The following is a 21701-nucleotide window of genomic DNA, read 5'->3' as shown; positions in this document are numbered from 1 at the left end:
ACTTGTTGTTAATGACTTGTTCTTAAATATTTACGTCTTTAAATATGCATAATTAGTTAAGAAGCGTCCATTTAGTATCTTTATCTTTTGTTAATTTTGAAAGCATACATCAATTTAAAAACAGTAAGTATTTTTAATAATTTTCTGACATTTATGCATTCAATTATTTTAATTCTATCTTTGTTTCAGGGAGAAAAGGGAGAAAAAGGAGATAAGGTAACTTTATTTTGTTTTGTTCAATACCATTGAAAACACTAATTTTTGTACACTTTGTAAGTGAAAAAAATTGGTATTTATAAATTATCCTGTCGACCATTTTCGCCAACATCACGCCAAAATCATTTTGATATCTTTCAATTTTATTTTAATATAGTAATTGATTACAAAGAAAATGACAAACATAAATGTAACTTAAAACATGCAAAAAATGAGATAATATTTAAGTTTGAACCATTTAAAACTTTTTTGCAAATTTAGCATTAAAAGGTCGGCTGGATAACACGTAAGTACCAAAAATTTACATTCGTTGCGCTGTTTTAGAAAAGTCTGAAGCTCCTAATTCATTTAAATGACAGCTAAGGCATGATTATATCATTTAGATGCTTAATTCAACATTAAATTGTATTTCTAAATTTCAAAAAAATATTATAAAATTAGAAAGAAACAACTAAAAAGATATAAATTTGAATATCTTTCACCAAAACATATATCATCCTTAAAAATCGTTCAAGTTGAATATTGCATTTTCTTCTGGAATGTCTGTTTCAAATCTCATGTATCAGCTAGGTCCTGCACAAACGATCTGTAACAGTACGCAGATCATGGGATCAAGTCCCATTGTTATCGGATAAATAATGTAAATTTTTCATGGATCTTCATTCCATATAAAGCAAGGATAGGCCAGTTTTATTCTGAAACTTTCCACTTGGTTAATTTTGCTTTTATACTCGACTTATCAATTTTACTCGACTTTTGGGTAAAAATATACTTGATGGTGCCCCTTGGCGAAATTGGCGACTTATGTTTGGCGCTATTCCTGTTTGCGCGGAACACTGTGGTAACAGGAATGGCGGCCAAAACATAATGATATTTCAATAAAACATTGGAAAATTTCAACAAAACATAGGATAAAGCTTGCAATGAACCCAATATAAGCACAATTAATAAATCCAATAAAAAGAATTTTGAATCGAAGTTAAAATTAATGGAGTAGGCGCAGAAAGAGAAGGAAAAGAAAACTTCTTCATTAAGCTTGAATATTCTTAGATTTAGGTGCACAGAATTATCTAATAACAGTTAGATACTGTCTAAATTCATCATGAATAGAATCTATGTACCTCCATCGCCACATAAATTCGACGAAATACGAATCGAAAATGGCGTCTGTGATACCGGACTAACGGTGACATTTTTTTTTTAAATCCCTTTTTATGACTGCCCACCTACCTTCGATCTTATTAACCAGATTCAAAAGTAACTTTACCAGTCGGTATCCAACGTAGAACTAATGGACCTCTGAAATTATAACCGTTGAACATTTAAAAAAAAAACGCTAAAATCTAAACCAATCAGAATCACGATTGTGTTTCAACATCGCCCAGCTCGGCGTTCAACCGCGATCATATCGTGGCGAGAATCAAGGGGCACCCTCAAATATAGTTTATCCGACTTTTGAGTCAACTTCAAATCTGTAATGTTAGGGAAATGAACGGTATTGCCCATCTTTACCTGCGTAGGCTATTTTTCAACGGTGATTAAATAAAAAAAAGTCCTGAGAATGGTTAAAACTTACGAAAATACGATGCGAATAGTAACATTGAGAATAGATTATAGCTACGAATCCACTTCGTGGATAGGTAATGAAATATTCCTTAGAAGCGTTGAGAACTACAAATGTAAATCTTGAGTCACAATGGCTCAGGTGGTAGAGCGTTCGCCTTCCAATCAGGTGAACCGGGGTTCGATCCCGGCGATGGCTGGTCGATACGAATTCCGCATCCGGCTTGCACGACCGCAGTGGTGACGTGAAATATCCACAGTGGTGGACGGATCATGGGTTAGAGTCCCCTTGCCCTTAGGTTAACGGTGTGAGGTTCTCATGGCGTTCCTCTCCATGCAACGCAAATGAGGGTTAGTTCCTTCAAAAACTTCTCCACGAAGGCAAATTTCTCCCAGTACTTGAACCAGGAGTTCCCTTGTCTTCTGGATTGGATTCAAAATTACAAGGCTGCGGAGTTAACATTAGTAGTCGTAATCCCGAAAATTGGGTCGGCTGTTCAGTGACGATTATTAAGTGTAAATCTTAATAGATTCAAATCCAATTATTTGTTAAGTAATGAAGTACCGAGATTCATAAAAATAAAAAATACGACATTTATTGTCAATTGATTCAATCCATTTCATGTTAATAAAATACCTTAGAAAATAATCAAAAACTAAAAATATACGTATGTAAATGCTTAACCTCAAATACTTTCTTGGAAGATAATAAAAGACCCTTTATAATAGTTTAAACAACAACAAAAAAATACCATTGAGAATGTTCAATAACGAAATCCCAAGAAACGAAAGCCGTTTCACGTCTGGAAAATGAATGCCTGTTTTTGAGTGCTTGAAACACGTTAACTGCTATTTCCTATTGGCATATATTTGAAGCGAATGACGTTTTTAATCAAGTAAGAATTGAGAACAGCTTAGAACTACAAATATACAAATGTAAATGTTAACTGCCTTAAATACTTTCTTAAGTAATGAAATACCATTAAGAATGGTATGGAAGTACAAAAATAAAGTTTTAAACCTTAATTGCCGTGGATCATTTCGTAAGTAGATTGTTTATTTGTAATGATAAAAAAAATACATTATTATTTCATTTGTTCGCAAATGAAAAACAGATTGAAATATTAATAAAAATACAGTTGAAACACTTGTACAGAATTAGAAACATAAATATATATTATCGTAATTGGTAAACTTGAGATATTTTCTAATTAAATAGAGTAGATTATAACATTTTCGAGTGATTTGAATTTAACATTTGAACTAAATAAAATTTATCTTTAAAAATGCTTATTTCCATATCCATATAAGTCAGACATATTTCATATACTCTCGTATGAACTTTTCTAAATCTCATTCACGCCAACAAAAGCTAAATTTTTCACTAAAAGTTCAAACAAAATCTTTGAGTCCCCATTGTTCATTACTCTTTTGTATCTTTTTTTCTTTTTAAAAAAATCACAATTGGAGTAACTTTTACCTCATTTTCCAAGCAATTAATTACTAAATTTTAAATCTAAAAGAAAGAGAGAATTTATGTATGTATGCAATATTGCATAAAACTAGAGGCTCCTCTTTTGTATGGGCATGTCAAAAACAGATTTTCCCCAAACGATTGAGTACATTCTATAGTTAGATGAATTCAGCATAAGGGGATGGAGGGAGGGGGGAAAGGAAAAGCTATCATCAGAATATTAGAGAGGGTTGCCTTAATTAAATCAAGTACACTTTCATAAATGCAAACCGTTTGGTCGTCTCTATTTTAATTTCCCTCCTCTCTCTCCTCAATGTTTTTGAGAATCACTTTAAATTAAAATTCAAGAATGTTTCGCTTAAAAATTAGTTTAAATGCGATATTCTGAGACGATGGAATTATGTTGCTTAGAATTCTTTTTAGTCATGTTAAATTCTTTTCGTTGTTAATATTAATATTGGCTAATTAAACATTTTAATACTTTTCTATATTTCTCAATGCAGCATTCTCCTTAATTAAATACTGTAAAATAAGTTGAATAAATTTATTGAAAATTAAAATTCAATGAAATTAATTCCTACTAGAATACATATTTTCATTTATGAGTTTACAAGGTTTAGAAATATTTTTGTCAGCAATTCACATTTTTCCTAGAGCATTTTACTTATTTCACTCTCATTGACACTTATTTCACTGAACAATTACATGACTGTTAGACTATATGAATATTTAATAATTGCTTTTGTTTTAAATGTTTTTACAATTTTATATAATATAATATACATAAATGAGCTTAAGTAGATATTCCAAACACACTCCTCTGGACAGAGTTAAATATTATTCGTTATGTAGTCAAGTTTAGCACCCGAAAACTATTCCGCATCCGGCTGGCACCTTAGTGGTAGACGGATCATGGGTTAGAGTCCCTTTGACATCAGGCTAAGCGTGGAAGATTTTAGTGGTTTTCTTCTCCATGTAACGCAACTGAGGTTTATTCCATCCAAAAAGTCTTCCTCTAAAGCGAATGTCTCCTGAACCAGGAGTTCCCCCGTCTTTTGGATTGGGTTCAAAATTACAAGACTACGGAGTTGAACAGCCATTAGTTGAATAGTCGGAGTTCGATAGTCGTATACTCAGAATTGGAGAGGCTGTTTAACAACGGTTATAAAATAAAAAATTTTAGAAATGATTCCTTTAAAGAAGATTAAATTATATTTCCATTTCTAATTAGGACAAATTAAATTAAAGTTTCTCAAAAATCGGTCTGTTGATAATAAATTTGCTGAATATAAATCTGCTGAAAATATTTTTCTTCATTGCGCATTACGACTATTAAGATTTATTGCTCATTAATTCTGTATAATTTTATTTCTAGGGAGAAAGCGGATTTGATTTATTCACAACTACGAAAGTAAGTATTTCTTTTTTGCAAAAAAAGTTTATTAAACATAATTAGTTTATTAAACAAAGTTCATTAAACATTTAAACGCGTATTATTAAAACCTTTTATATCTATTTGTTGAAAATTTATAGCGCTTATTAACATTATGAGGTATGGTTCATCTGTAAGATAATCACCATTCATTTATGTGAACCTCAGATGTTGTTTTTAACTATAACTGCGTTTTTAATTTTTTAACTTTTGAATCTAAGACGTGAAAATAGTATTGCATAAAATTACATATTTTTGCTGTTATTAAATTAAAAAATACTCAAATACTAAGTTATTATTGTTAAAAAAATTTAATTCATGAAATAAAATAATTTAAAATAATAAATTACTAAATAATGTGTAGTTTAAGGGTTTACTTTTGATTATTAAGGATCTAATTTCTAAGTACGGTAACATTTGTAATGTTTTCACGTATTAATTATTTCCAAGGTTGTATGGAAACGATATTTTTTTAATTTTTATTATGGTAAATATAACGTTAAAAAAATTAATTTTGATTTTTTTTTTCATTTCTATTCCATAATATTAAAATCTTTTATCATAAAGTGAGTTTTATAAATTGTTTCGATTGGAATAATTTCTTCTGCTTTTAGATAAACAAAACAAATGCCGAGAAACATAATAATTTAAAATATTTTTCGCAAGGACAGACGCCTGAATAATATTTTTTTTAATAAAAACGTTTTATTATCAAAAAACACGAAAAACGCAATGGAAAGGGTAAATAATATAAAAGTAACTGCGGCAAAAAGCTAAAAGAAATTAAAAGAATAATTAATTGTCCTCTTAAATTTTGATTTTTCAATTCATTTTTTAAAAAAATAATCAAGAAGTAAAATAAAGATTATTTTCTGGTATTTATGAATTAATCTTTACACAGTTAAGTCTCAAAAGGAAAAAAAAAATTTCTTTTCTTAACATAGACCATTTAGGATGGAGATTATAGTCAAAACATCGCATTGGCAAACTGTGACCTTAATACATTCTAAGCGGAAAGATATAGTTCAGCTCTATATTACTCTTAGTAAATAGGAGTTAAAAGAAAGGTAAACTTTCAGGCACAAGCAGTTTTTCTGTGGTCTGTAATTATTTTTGGAAAAAGTAATCCTAGATTAAACACTCTGTGTTACTAAAAGTTAAAATGCATTAAGGAAAAGTTAGAGCACGCTAATCTAAATGAAAAAAAAATCAAAAAACCAAAATGGCAGAATTGGATTAATTTCCTCAAATTAGTTTAACAAAATTCCCTTCAAACTTAAAAGAACGTTTAGGAGAGTCCACCTTACTTTAAAGCAACATTAGAAGTGTTGTCAAGTGAAAATGTTCTCGGTCAACCTGATGGATAACCTTGAGAAAAGGTTATCCATCTAAATCAGTGTTTCCCAAACTTATGAATTTTGTGTACCCTTTCTAAATTTTTCGTAATGCTTTGTACCCCTAATAAAAAGATGAATGTATTTTTTACTATAAAAAATGCACAAAAGTTGAAAATCACAACTAGCTGTTGACGCCACTAATTATTAACTGTTTAACTCTGCAAAAAATAGCCAGTAGAAAAATACGTAATCGTAAATTTTCATGGCTAGTTTTGTTTTTAAATAAAATTCTTTGAAATTTTCATATGTTGCAAGATATTTCGCACCCCCGCTAAACTGTTCCCGTATCCCTTGGGTTACGCGTACCACACTTTGGGAAACACTGATCTAAGTCATCTTCGGAACAAGTAATACCAACTGTCCACTTCATAAAACAGAAATATTTCTGATTCCAAGATTGTCGCAGTACGACCCTAAACTCAGTTGCACGTCCTGTATGGCTCCCAACTTTTTTAAATCAATCTTTTTATCCTTGGCTTTAATTTCATCCTAACGAAAGCTCATTAAATGCTTGCTTTAATTTTAAAACCTATGTACTCTGCCCTACTAATCTTCTATAACAATAATACCAAAATGCTGATAGATCTAAAATTACGTTACATTTTGTGCTACGCGTTGATTTATAATAAAAAGTAAATTTGGTTTTTTCATGCATACTGAATTTTAAATAAAGCGTTACAAATATTCGAACAATTAATAGTAATGCGCACTTTAGTAACTGAAAAAATTTCATTGTTTTATATTTTAAGTATAACACAATATTATAAACTCCGGATCAAATTATGGTATAAAGTACCGGAACTTTAGGTGCATCATCCGTAAAATTCATTTTATTTGATTATAAATCAGTGTAATTCTGCGGTTCTTTGTGAATATGACCCGCCCTATAATCGGGTTTGTGGTTGTGTGACGTGGGCGACGCTGCTTCACCGCCGTGGCTTCGCCAATGGTGCCCACTGGGTAACGAGAAGACAGTAGCAGTTCTGGCACTTTCTGTGGCCAATGGACAATAGCTCCAAGTGCCTGCCATAAAAAAAAATATTCTGTGGTTCAACGTAATTATTACAGTAAAAATTATGATGCATCAAATTTTTGTTCCATAACATGTTCCAGTAAAAATTGTTTTTACTGTAAAAAGTTCCGACGTTCGATGCTGCCTGCACTTTTTACCGTAATTTTCTCTGGAATGTTACAGAATGCACAAAAAAATTTTCATTATACGAATAAATTTTCGAAGTAATATTAAACTGCAATTACACTAATAGTTAAAATTTTGTGTATAAAATATAAAAGCTAGTCGAAACTCAAATGTAAAACAATAAATATATATTATCAATTACTGAAATTATCTGTTCGACTGTTAAATTCTTTTCCGAAAAAAGAATAAAAATTTTGCGTTTATTTTTATTTGCATATTTTATTGTTCTGCAGAATCGTTTCTCCTAGATCTTGTTGGAATAATATATAGACACGTACAGTGAGAAAATGCTTTTGAACAACTTATCGTGGGCACCAGGGATGTCTAGGTTAGTCAAAAACATGCCAGTGAACAATTACGGAACAGAAGCCGTTTCAATTTTTCAGTTGAGCTGTAATTCAGGAGGGGACAAATGAAGTGCTTAATTTATACATATTTTCACCCTCCCTGTTTAGAGGAGTGCATAGATTATTCATTCTGTTGCCATTTCCAGGGTGGAAAAAGATCCATAACAAGACTACATGGTGGCACCATCGGCTACGCTGAGGTTATAGCCATTAAGGTCAGTTATGCTTCCAACGATGACTAACCCCTTCATTAGCATTGAATCTCTGTACACCCCACATCACTCCCTTCCCATAATTGCACACCCCTTCCATCCTTTACCCCCCCCTTGACGTTTGATCATCCATTTACTTACGTCATAACATTGTGAATCGTCTCTAATTTGTGTTGAATTTATTTTAACGCACGTTAAGGAGAAATTGTTTTTTTTTATTATTATTATTTCCTTTTTCGTTTTGTTAGTTCATTTCTTCTATTCATTTATGTTAATAGTTTATTTATGTTAATATATCATGCAAGTTATTGTCTTTCCGAGCAAAACTAAAATACCCGTTTCTTAATTTTAAACTTTTTAAGCATAAATTAATAAAAACGAATTAAATTTTTTACAAAATTGTGTTATTCTTTAATTTCAAAAGATATTGCTTTTACATTTCACCATAAAATGAATCAAACTTGACTCTAACAAACTATTTTTTAGCAAAGCATTTTAAAATTAAAAAACTAATTAATTAACGTTTGAACAGTTGAAACTTAATATAACCATTTATTTTTTCAATCACAAAGGAAATATTTCTATTTGAAATCGTTACGGAATCAAATTGAATATCAGTGCTATAGGTAATCATGATAAGAAGGAAATTAAATTGGATGAATTGGTAAAATGAAAGATAAATATGAATTTTTTTTTACTCAGTTATCAAATTAGAGCTAAATAGATTTAGCTATAAACAATACCAAAAATATATATTTTTAACATTTCTTTTCAAGTTCTTAAATATTTCTTGTAGTTTTTAAACATTAAGTAACTTCGTACATAGTAATGAATTTCAATATTTGACAGTATCAGAAGATCGTTTTAGCAAAAAAAATAAATTTCAAAAATAATTTAAATTAATAAAGATAAATTAAATAAATTAATTATGCTTTCATTAAATAGTTCATTTCATTTACATTTATATAATTATCATACAATATTATAATATGCAATAATTCTGTCTCCCACACTCGTAAAGAGATTTTAAGGTTTGAGTTATTTCGAAATCCCTTGAAAAGACGAAAAAATTATAATAATAAAAAAGAAACGTGTTTTATACGCGTTCATTTCCTCTTGGTGGTATTACTTGTAAGATATTTTATTTGAGAGATATAACTGAAAATGAGAGCAGAAATATAAAACCAACACTATTGTAAACAAAACTAATGAATCCCGTTTAAAAAAAATTACTAATGAACTGTATCATGGAAGAAAAATTGTGTGCGCATAAAATATATCTAAAAGAGCAACGTAATGTACAATAAAACCACTAGCATTAAAATAATTTATGAATGTAGTTTAATAATATTTTCTATTGAAGAGAATAACAGAATAAAAAATTTAAACATTCTTATTAATATAAAATATTCAAAAACAGCCACCTAGTTCCCAATGCAGTTGAAAAAAAATGAATAACGAATCCCGTTAGGCAATATTTATTCGTGAAATTTCATTTAATTATTGATAGAAATCTTTTAAAAAATATATATATTGTTTTACTTTTAAAGAAATATAGTATACGCATACATGTAGTACCTTCTTTTATTCTTGTCACAAATATCTATTGTGAAAATATTAAATAAGCTCACTAACACTTTAGATTCAACTTACTTTTTTCAAAGCATTTAAACTTTGTTTACTAATTAAGCAATTTATGTAAAATATATTTAGAATTTACAGTGATAAAGATTTTCAAAAGTTCTTTGAATCTGCAAAAGAAATAATGAAAAAACGATCATAACAAAAACCTTTAATTTTCTTTTCATTTCTTTATGCTTAAAAATAAGGATAAAATTCCACATTATTCAATTGTTTGTTGATAAAAAATTTTATTGTTATATTTTAAATAAAAAATAATCTTTTTCCTTCACCAGCACTATATTCCTTATTCTTTCAATGCTTGAGTGAAAACGATAATAATGCAAATATTTAAATTTAATGTAAGATTATTTTTGCTTGAATACAAATGAAATTCCATTAATATATAATTTACTTAAAAAATTATAATTTTATTTTTTTACAATTAAACTTCTTTTTTGCGTTCTAGTGCTTAAATAAAAGCGATTAAAAAACCTTAAATTTCAGTTCCTTATCTTTTTGCTTGAAAATAAAAAAAATCGCATATTTCAATAATTTATCTTAGAAAAAAAACTTTTGTGAATGTATTTTCAATAAAAATGGATTGTTTCCTTTTATTGCAATATATCTATATTTTAGCATTCTAATCAAACATGAAGTGGTTAATTTTATCCCCAAGTGGCAGCTCGTAGCTCGGCCAGATCGATAGGTACTAGGAAGTAAAGGCGGCCTGTGCGCAGTGCTAACCACAGTGCCACAATCCCGCCATTAATCGCATAATTGTAAAACCTTAATCTCCACCACCCTTTTGTCCATAACGAACTGTTGCGGAAATACTTTAATCTTTACTTTAGTTCGATTTCGTTTTGCATACCATGCTCATCCTGCTCATTAAAAACAAAAATTTGTCACTGCGATCCAAATCTGCTCTCGTGATACCTCATCGTAAATTCAAAAGCTTGTGATACCAGCAAATGGAAATAACATATTAGTAGAACACATCCATCATCCACTTTAAATTTTTTTACATTATTATACATAACCAAATTAATTTGACATGAGCTATTCATCAGAATTCATATAAATCATCAAAAAACTTCGCTTCATCTGCTTTACTGTTTCATATTTGTCTAATGAAAATGGGCATAATTGTTGGTAAAAAACTATTGCATAAAACTATTTGTTTTCATGCAATTAAGCGGTTCCGTTACTAATCATTAGCTTTCTCTTGTCGTCTATATTAATATTATAAACTGAAACTTTTCTTGATTCACTTATAGAAATTAATATTTTATGCTAAAGTTTAATATTTCATTTTGCCCCTTTAAAGTATGACTTGCTCTTAGAAAATGCTCGTTTTAAAAATTCCTACAAAAGTGCATAAATTACCTACATTTTTAATTATTTTCAATTATTTATTGAGAAAAATATAAATTATTTAATGAAACAAGTTTTAGGTATGTTACAAATTCAATAAAATAATTAATGCTGAAAACTTTTGACAAAACTTACACTTTTACAAATAACTTAAAAATTAAAATACTTTTGAATTAAAAAAAATATGTAGTAATTTACTGACATGACACATACTTCATAAATATTGCATAAAAGTATATCTAGAGAAATGCAAGGATATATTGAGATAAAATCAATTATAGAAAATTGTAAACTAAAAATTAAAAAAGAAGCATATGCAGCTTGACCTGATTTAATTCTTATTTATAACAAAACTAACTTTTTATTTTGCTTGGAAGACAGTTAACAGTAACTTTATGTAATGCATGTAATTGTTGTTCTTGCATGTTAGCACTTAGCTCTCCACTTATTGCACACTTGTTTTGTTGTTTTGCTCTTTTTATTTTTATGTTTAGGGATTAGCTAGTGTAGGTGTCACAGTTTCACCTGGTGATTTATTGCTTTTAAAAGTAAGTATAGCCTTTCTAATACATGTTTAAACAAAAATTTACTCCATTAGTTTTAGGATAATGTAAATAAACTTCAACTGTTGCATAAAACAGAACTGTTTCGTTTCATGTCTTGTTTCTAAGGATTATGTATGTTTATGTCATAGAAATAGTTGTCTGTATCCTAACTATGTTTGGTCATGATTTTTATTTTGCTTTACGTAAATATCATCTCAAATGCAGGACTCCAATTATTTCAAATTTAAATAAAGAAATTGTTTTGAAAATTTTAAAAAATATATATTTTTCACATTATTGTGAACGAAATTCGACTTTGGTCGAAAATTTAAGGAATCTGCTATTTTATACACTTTTTAATTTTAACTGAAATTCCTACTTTAAAAGTGAATTTCAATCAAATGATCTAAAATGACTGTTAAAATATGTTTTTTTAGAATTTCTAAACCAATTTCAAATCTCCTGTTTTACATTTTGTTACTGAAGAGAAAGAATTTAGTATAAAATTCCACTAAACTATCAAGATTAAATAATGCATAAAAAAAGAGATATAAATAGTTTTAAAAAAAATACGGAAAATTAAATTAATAATTTTTAAATACCAACAGAAATAAATGTTCGTACATTTCAAATCAGTTTGGATTTTCATAAAAAAAAAATTTTTTAAATACTTATAGAAAATCTTTCTTTACATTATCTAAAGTCTAAATGAATTCTCGATAAAAACTGAAAGGAACTCAATTTCTAACACTTGGATTAATCAAATCATACATACCATTTATTTAACTTCAATTTTCCATAACATTTTTATGGCTAACAACATACATTTGAATAAAAAACAAATTTTATTTTTTGCCTTAAACGTTTTCACAAATATTTATAGTAAAGAAGTATTTTATAATGAATTTGAAAATGTTTTTAAAACACCATAGTTTCCTCTTCAAAATATATTTATTTTCCGTAAGAAACAAAAGAGAAACTAAAATAATATCTTTAATTTATCAAATAGGGAGAACCTGGAAGTCCAGGTCCGCCTGGTCCATCTGGACCACCCGGACCTACGGGATTGCCTGGTTTTGACGGAAGAGTTGGACTGCCTGGAGAGCCGGTAATTATTTTTTTATAAACTTAAAAATGAATCTTCTCGATAACTCATCATTTTTTATCAAATAATTTTTTCATTTCCCCTTTAAAAAAATGCAATAACTTTTGGAGTTCAGCAATTTTATGTATTTCCTCTGTGTTTTTATTCATGGAGGTTTGAGATTCCTCCAGGATAAAGCAGCATAGATATTTAAAAACTTTAAAATAAAATTTTAATTTATAATTTTATTTTGCTATATAATTTTTATTTTCCGATTGAATACCTGATAGAAAAAAAGAAAGTTTTAGTGTAAACCAAGTTTATTCTTTCCTTCAGACATATTTTCATTCATAAAGTTCTTATGTATAAGATAAAAAAGTCAAAAAAATTTCAAAATACTTAACTAAAATTAATTGCTTTATTTTAAAATTTCAATTTTTAAGTTTGATACGCATAATAAGTAATCAAAAAATTGTAAATTTAATATGTTTCTTAATTCAAGACACTCTTTTTTATTTATGAAATTTTGAAGTATGCATTTTATTCTAATAATAATTTAAATTCGAGGAATTTTTCTTCAAGAAAAGGCATTTAAAAAAAAGCACAGTAGTTAATTGCATCGAAAATTCTGGGGAAATTAGAAAAATTCTAGAAAACAAATCAGTTCTGTCTTCACTTATGTAAATTTGGTGTATAAATTTTATTCGAATAAAAAGTTTTAGTTTTTAAAAGGTGAGAAGCAAATAATTATTTTATTACTTTCACTGAATAACCTTTAATGTTAAACTGAATAGCTGCAGAAAAATGAAATATTTCTATGCGTTTTAAACGACCAATTTTATTTTGAGAAAACGTGCATTCAAGTTATTTTGATTCATTAAAATTATTTATAATTAAGTTTATTTTTAACAAATTACTTTTAACGAATCTAAAAATTTTAACAATATTTAAAATTATTTAGATTCATTTATTGAAGTAATCATTAAATTATTTTTAACTAAGACCGAGATAAAACATCAAGTAGATATAAAGTTATATTTTTATTTTAACCATTCAACTTTCCTCACCAACAAGTACGATTTTATGTTATAAATATTTTTTGTGTTATATTTTTAAAGTATCTATAACACAAAAGTTGTTTTATACCGTTTATATTACATAAAAATGGCATAAATTACTACCGTATCTTCAAAGCCTTAAACTTTTTATCAGTTGCTATAAGAAGTGTTATTAACTATTTTTATAGTACACCAAATTCATTTTTTTCTGTTTGTTATATTTTAGGGTCCTCCTGGTGAACCAGGATCTTCAGGCTCCCCTGGTCCAGTGGTAAGCTTCATTTTTTTCTCTTATTGTTTACCCTAATTAAAAAAGATAATTTGATAAAAGAGGTGTTTAGCATTCTTAGAAGCTACGTAAATACAAAAAAAGAATAATAGTATGCTATAAAAAAAGTTTTGTTTTATTTCACTGGCATAAACACTGTTTAAAATTTATAAGTAAATAAAATAAAAGTTTCTGAAAGTGGTATGAAATGCACTTTAAAGTTAATAAATTAATTGTTAAATTAAAAATAGCAATTTTATTTTTCTTACTTCCCTCCCTTATCTACTTACCTTTTCAGTTGTAACTAAAATTTTCTATTTTTATATATTATGTACAATGTCTGCCCGCAGCGTATATTTTTATAATTTTTGTTGGAAAAAAAAAGGAAAAGTATGCACGTTACAAATCATTAACTAAAATTTAAGCAAAAAAGAAATAATGCTTTTGAGACCTGTCAAAACACCAGTGAGGAAAACAAAGTGAAAAAATAGCAAAATCAGACTAATTTCCAGATAAAACTTGTAAGTTTTTCTAATAAATGCCTTTTTATTTCTACCTGCAATCAGTTACATTTCAAAACGTAGTTCCCAAATAAGCAAAATAAATTTTCCTTTTTTTTAATCAATAACATCCTAACACGATCATACCATAACGTGCCATAAACGCCATTTATGTGCAATACATTGTACAATTATGTGCAATACATTGCAATGTTGTTTAATTGTTGTCAATACAAAATAATATTAAAATATTTCAATTTTTTACAGGGTCCAATGGGTAAAGATGGACTTCCCGGGCCTAAGGTAATACTAATCTTATTTCACCTCTTAACCTTTAATTTAAGTATAAATAAATTCATTAAAGCTTATTATTTAACTCAATTTTCCTTAACCTTTTGCTTAAGGCTGATATAACAGGTGAATCAGAATGACAGGCTTCATCATACTAAGCACCGTAAGCGAAGGGTTAATAAAGATTATCATTAGTTTTCATCAATTAATAATTAATTTAATTAGTTTAATTTTCATTAATTAATAAAGCTTATTAATTAATTTAATTTTCCTTAATTAATAAAGCTTATTAATTAATTTAATTTTTATTAATTAATAAAGCTTATTACTTAATTTAACTGAAAAACAAATTATTAATTTTTTAGTATTAAAAATTTCAAAATATTTCTTTAAAATAGGGCATTTTTGTAAAACCATTTATGTAAAATTTATGCTTCCCGCAGTGGATTTATCGTTGAGACACGGTTCCCAGCAGATCACCGAAGTCAAGCATCGCTGGCTGCGGGTCAGTGTGTGAGTGAGTGACCACTTGGATTAGTCTGTGTAGCGACCGAGGGTGTGCGGTATTGGTTCTCGTTAAACTGTTCTACAGTAAAGTGTTCGACTTCGCGTGCTACCGAAGCGGAGGTACATCGGGCTACCGAAGCGGGGGTGCCATCCCCTCTGCAGAAGATCAAAATTGTGATGACATGTCTTCGGATCATCCTCAGGGATGTTTCCCAGACCGTCACCAATAGCCCATTGTGCAACTCTACCTTGACGTAAATGAACTACAACAACAACAAAATTTATGCAAAAAAATAACATATGTGAAAAATCATCTGTGTAAATATAAAACATATATATGTGAAGTTCATTTAGTTTTTTCGGCAGAAGTGGGCACAGAACTCCAAAACTACAAGTTGACACGTAATTTAAAAACTAAAGTGAATTTTCTTTTTTTTATTTCAAAATTCGTGTGCAGTACACCCCCTTAGAAAGCGTTACATGAAGAAGTGATTACCAGTTTAGAAAACCAATTATATAGTTCCGCCTGATAGAGCTAAAAAATAAAGTATCAAATATTGCTGAACTTTTAAGTTTGGTAGAAATGGCTCGAAAGCGTGATGTCATGCTCACAGCTCTTTTAATCAGCGGTTCTTTAAATTCTTTATTCCAAATTTATTATAGAAATATATAAATTTTTATACAAATATTTCAATGCATCTTTGACTAATTTTTAATGTGTTATTCACTTTACTAACTAATTTTACTGTGGAATTTCATGCAAAAATATAGTTTTATGAACAAACTTTTTTTCCCCAACTTTCCGATATTTTAGGGTGAAAAAGGTGATCGTGGATATATGGGTGCACCGGGTCTTCCCGGTCGACAAGGAGACCAGGGTACTCCTGGATTGCCTGGGACACCCGGTCTCAGGGGTATTAAAGTGAGACTCTTTTAAAAAGTCGTTTTCAGTGTTTTATCCTAACCACTAATAACAGCATCATTAACCAAACCCACATTCCCTAACCACAACTAACTAAAATTCTTTTCTATTATTTTTTAATTCCATTTTTTTGTTTCTCCATATTTTTCTTGTTTCTGTGTCTTTAATTTTCAGCAAATATAATTTCTTCATTAATTAATAACTGAAATGTCTTTTGATTATTGTTTTTTGTATGCTTTGTTTCACTAAAACCCCTTTACTCATATTCTTGTTGTTTTTCATTGTGATCGTGGTTTTATTTGTTGTCTTTCGTGGTGTACTTTTTAAACATTGTTTTTTTTTTCTTATATTTTACATTCTACATAAAATCGTTTCGTCTCTCACTGTAAAGCATGTAAATAAATTTCTAAAAATTCTTTATCGTTCAATGTCTCTTGTATTCCTTGCAATGTATGCTTTTTGTTAATCACAAACTAATTGTTAGATTTTTATTGTAAATTATATTTAAGCCAAATATTTTTATTATAGTTGAAAAACATTTTGTTGCATAGTTTATTTAGTAACTTATAAATGTCATACAAAATTTAAATTTTAGTTCTATTATTAAAATCGAAATTGTTTTCATGTAATTATATATTAAGCTAAAACTTACAATTTTATATTCCAAAACTTTTATAACTGCTGAAACTATTTATTCTTTTCATTAGAACAAGCTCGTATTTTTGATTAAGTAAAGTACTGCTGTAAAAGGTTTTCTAATTTTTATTAAATCATTTGAAATACAAGCAAGCAAACATTTCTAATAGTTAAATTAACTATATTTTTCTTTGAAAATATTTTTAAAAAAAATGAATAGAAAACTAGCTTTAATTATTTAGATAATGGGATATATAAGTGATGACAATAAATAATTGGATATATAATAAGAAAATGGATATATCAATAGAAAATTTCTAAAAGAATGAAATTAATAAAATGAAAATATTAATATTTTATTTGAAAATTGCTGAGTTATTAAAGATAAAAATAGTTTAGAGACATAGAATTATTTTACTGATTAAATATATTTGCATTATTTTTATTTTAACAGCTATATTAAAATTATTGTAGAATTAATTCATATTATTATGAATTTAATTAATTGAAAAAATTTAGACAATATATTTTTTCCTTTTTGAACGAAATACCGCTTACATGTTATTATTGAATTAATTATTATAATAATAAATTTTGTTGATAGAATTACATAATATTCACTTAATATTATCTCTACTAAAATGTGCTGTTGTAGGGAAACCATGGTAAAAACGGAACTGACGGTGCTCCAGGACCTGCTGTAAGTTGATGCCTTCTTATTGGTTGCTGTTTGGTTATTAGTTGTTTCAGTTTTTTGGATTGTTTTGTTATTCTGTTTGATTACTTTTTGCTCTTTTTTTCCCCTTGTATCATTCACTGTTTTTAGTTTATTTGGTACAACTAATCTTAAATTTTCTCAAAATCTTTTCAGTTATGCTTTGGTTTATTTCATTTCCAGTCTATTTGGGGTTTTTTTTCTTTTCAAATGTCTGTGTAGCATTCTAATAACACATTCTAATCATTCTAATTTCTTAATGTATTATCGTTTATTATTCTAATGATGAGCGTGTTTTGATTTTTTCTACTAGTAATGGAAACATTCCAATTGTTTGATCAATAAAAATAATGTCATGAAATGTCATATCTTTGATGTTATTCTTGCGTATTTATTTATCTTTTGTGTTTATTCTTCCTTTCTCTTAAATATTTCGATAAATAAATGTTTACAAATTCTGACTTTTCTTTTTTATATTTTTGTGATAAATCTCATGGGAAAAAAAAAACTCAAATGGTTATTTAGCATAAATTATGTAGAAAAAAAGGTCCATTTAATTGCTGCAGAAAATACAAATAAAATTTATCTCCATATTTCAGGGCGAAAAAGGTGAAAAGGGCGAACGTGGTCTAACAACAACACTAGACGGAAACGCTTTCCCTACAGGATTTATAGAAGGTCCACCTGGTCCTCCCGGTCCACCTGGACCTGCTGGACCTCCAGGTCGAAAGGTAAGACGAGTGTCTGAAACCCAATGCCAGTTTAATCCATTAACATCCGACTTGTCGTACATCTATGATGTTTAAATTGCGATTGGTAATACATAAATGTTTAAATTTGGTACGTACTTTCTTACATAACTTAAGTTTTTAAAAAAAATATATCCGATGATTTCAGATCCAAAGTAAAAACTTTATTATTACGATAGACGTTTTTCCTACGGAAAAAATAAGTGTGCAACTAACTTCTATATTTTTGGGAGGGGAGGGGGAAGCTTCTTAAGAAATATTTTTAACTTTATGAATTATTCTAGTTTAAAAGTTCGTCAATGCCATCTTCACCAAGTAGATAAATATTTTCTAATTAATAATCTAATTTTTTCGACGATAAACGAAACATACAGTAATTTTTCATTCGTATTGCATAATTTACATTTGAAATTTTTCCATCAATCACACTGGTTTTTTCCCCATCTTTCTTTTTGCTATTTGTGGTTTAACACGCTCTAGTATTTTTCCATAACGCACTGTGACACTGAATAGTTTTATAATGTGTATCAGATTTAACTTCACTCCCAGTGCGTTATCATTACCGTACGTATAAAACTCCCAATAACCATAAATCTGAATAAAACTCTCGTATCCTTCAGATGAGAGAGTTGAAAGTCTTTAAAACGAGCCACAATCCGCATTGAAAAGTACAGAAAGAGACCGAAAATACATTGTGTGATGTTTCGTTTTAGGGTGACACCGGAAGTAAAGGTCCACAAGGCGAACACGGAGAGAAAGGGGATATGGGGGAGAGGGGACGACGAGGAAAAAAGGTTTGATTGATCATATAATACCCCTCACTCTCCTCCGCTTTGTTGTGCTCTCTGCTCTCTTCTTTGCAACCATTTCAGCCTCTTTTCCATATGTTCATCTGCCACTGAATAGAGAGAGACACATTTTTGTTGTTCACTGAGAGCCCCTTTTTCTTCTATTCATGAGCTCCTACTTGAATTGCGGCAGTTATTTCCCTCCACTTTAAACTTTCCCTTAACTTTTTCTCCATAAAAAAATTCTTCAATTCTTTTTTTTCTTTCTTTTTTTTTTAAAGTACGGGTAGGCGGTTTAAAACAGTTTTCGATGAAAGCATAATTTAAGGTTGTATTTCGATGGCCTTCATCTATAATAATGCCCTCTAGTGAATAATATGATATTTTTATTACTGTAGTGAGTTTGCAACAATTATTCATGACAGATAATTGTTCTTCAATTATTTTTATTTATTTATTTATTTTTTAGTATGGGTAGACGGTTTGAAACAGGTTTAGGTGAAAGCATAATTTAAGGTTGTATTTCGATAGCCTTCATCTATAATAATGCTCTTTAGTGAATAATATATTTTTATTACTGTAGTGAGTTAGCAACAATTATTCATGATAGATAATTGTTCTTAAATTCTTTTTATTTATTTATTTATTTTTTAGTATGGGCAGATGGTTTGAAACAGTTTTCGTTGAAGGCATCATCTAAGCTTTTATTTCGAGGACATATATAATAATGTCCTCTAGTGAATAATATATTTTTATTACTGTAGTGAGTTTGCAGCAATTATTCATGACTGATGATAACTCAAGATTTGCTCATTTTTAGCCAATGCCTGTCGACTATTCTAATGATAAAAATGGCGCAAAATATCACCATTGAGAAAATCCACAATTTCATGAAAATAATAAGCGTTTGTAATTTAATCCTTTCTTATTCGAAAATTTGTTCCAAATTCGAATTGTCTACGCTCAGAAAAGTTTTAAAAAATGAGGAATTTTGAATTTTGATAACTTTTATGTAGGAGAAAAAAAATTTATTAATTTAATTTCTTTATCTATATACATTTATTTTTCTCCGTTCTCACTATGAAAAAAGTATTTTCAAAACTAACGGAATATGGCAAAATCTACCGTAATTATATCTCACACCAAAAAGCACGGTAGGTTTTACCGATGAGCTTTGGTAATGATTTTGGTAAAATTAACTATGAAATATGATTTTATAATATGAGATTAAATTTGGAAAATGTGGTAAAATTTGACAGTTCTCTTTAGAGCATGGCATAAAAACCATTTTGATAAAAATTTATTTTTCAGTTATGTATTTCTTACTAAATGTGTGGTAATAAGAACTATAATTTTAAAAACCAGAATTTCCAGTTAACCGTTACGATGCAAGCAGGAAAAAATAGCAAATAAATGGTTTAAATATTTGATTATAACCAGAATAATATTTCTTTTTGCAAGAAATGTGATTGCTATAGAGTACGGTAATTTTAACAAGATTTTTTTCTCCGTGCTGAAGCCCAGATGATTCTTTATACCAAGATAAATTGCTTAGTAAAAATTATTGATTAACTTTAAGTTTAAGGCACATGAACTCCTGAACTAAGACTTTTTTTGGAAATGACATTTTTTGAAACAAACAAATATCCTACATATATTTTATAAATAGTGAATGCAAAATATTCGTCTCCATCGTCGTTTTTCTACGGGTATTTAGCAGACACTAATGCAATTATTTCAACAATAGCGCTGATATTTCTGGGGAACAGTTCAGGTAAAAGTCTCCAAAAAAAATCCTTCTAATTAAATTTATAAATCGCATTAATTTTTACAATTACTCTTATTATCTTTTTATAAGATTTTTACGTACTAACATAAAATTTTAATAATTTGGAAGTGAGGAATTTTAATTATGCTACTTAATTTAAGTGGGGGATATTTAAATCGATTGAGTGATATTTAGTTGGTTGAAATTTGGCACAAAAGCGTACTTTCTCTTAATTCGCGTAACTTTTTTTGACGGATTCGGATTATTTTCCTCTTCTAGGGGGAGCTGCAATTTGAAAAGTTTACAATTTGTAAACTGAAGTAAGTGTATGTTCATAGTTTTGGCATTCATGGAAATAAAAATAATATTTTTGCATAATTATTCGCTTTTATCAAAAGACAATGCCCTGTAATAATTATTTATCAGAAATTATTTATTATTTACTTTAATAGGGATAAAATAAAAAAATGAGTTAAAGTTTTAAAACCCTTTTAAACTATGAATTTTTTATTATGAAAATTGAAAATTTGAATGTAATTCGTTCAATAGTTCTCAAATAAATTAAAATTTCAACTTTTCTTGAAATTTTATTCAGAGACTAATCAATTTTTCATTTAAATTTGAGAATTCAATTTCTGTATACCTTACAATTCTAAAGCTTAATAGATTAAATAATTAATTATAAAAAATTATTTTTTGAATAAGTAAATAATTATCTGTAATTGAGTATAAACCTATTTCGATTACTTTAAGCAATTAAAGAGCTACGGCTCAAAACGATTTCTCAACTTTCAGCTCAAATTTTCAACCAGTCTTGAATAAAATACTGGAGCCGTAATTTGAAACATGATGGTAAAAGTTTCGAATTCGTCAACAAAAAAAAACCCGTTTGAAAGATTTAAAATATCGTATACACTAATCAATTAGCATATTTGATGTTTACCACTCAATCCATTGAGATAGCACATTATGTAAAAATCCAATCATCAGAAAATAAGTTATTTCGTTTTTTTTTTAAAGTTTTTTTTATGTCT

At 28.3% G+C, this 21701-nt stretch overlaps 1 protein-coding gene across 50 annotated transcripts in view; it reads left to right on the top strand.

The window, feature by feature from the left end:
• LOC107455144 (collagen alpha chain CG42342) overlaps window positions 1-21701 on the top strand; it is a 160818-nt gene that overhangs the window by 102156 nt on the left and 36961 nt on the right. For 9 of the 50 annotated variants that reach the window (XM_071182539.1, XM_071182526.1, XM_071182523.1 and 6 more), the window contains exons 6-14: window positions 190-216; window positions 4629-4664; window positions 7774-7842; window positions 12391-12489; window positions 13750-13794; window positions 14559-14594; window positions 15904-16011; window positions 17303-17347; window positions 17962-18093. In XM_071182539.1, the coding sequence (XP_071038640.1) occupies window positions 190-216; window positions 4629-4664; window positions 7774-7842; window positions 12391-12489; window positions 13750-13794; window positions 14559-14594; window positions 15904-16011; window positions 17303-17347; window positions 17962-18093 (597 nt within the window). Of the gene's footprint in view, window positions 1-189; window positions 217-4628; window positions 4665-7773; window positions 7843-11330; window positions 11385-12390; window positions 12490-13749; window positions 13795-14558; window positions 14595-15903; window positions 16012-17302; window positions 17348-17961; window positions 18094-18824; window positions 18906-21701 lie in introns of all 50 variants that reach the window. The other 41 variants (XM_071182525.1, XM_071182535.1, XM_071182529.1 and 38 more) reach the window with 11 other exon arrangements.

Source organism: Parasteatoda tepidariorum, chromosome 6 (assembly GCF_043381705.1).
Source record: "Parasteatoda tepidariorum isolate YZ-2023 chromosome 6, CAS_Ptep_4.0, whole genome shotgun sequence".
Taxonomy (NCBI): domain Eukaryota; kingdom Metazoa; phylum Arthropoda; class Arachnida; order Araneae; family Theridiidae; genus Parasteatoda; species Parasteatoda tepidariorum.
This window is presented reverse-complemented; position numbering and strand designations above follow the sequence as displayed.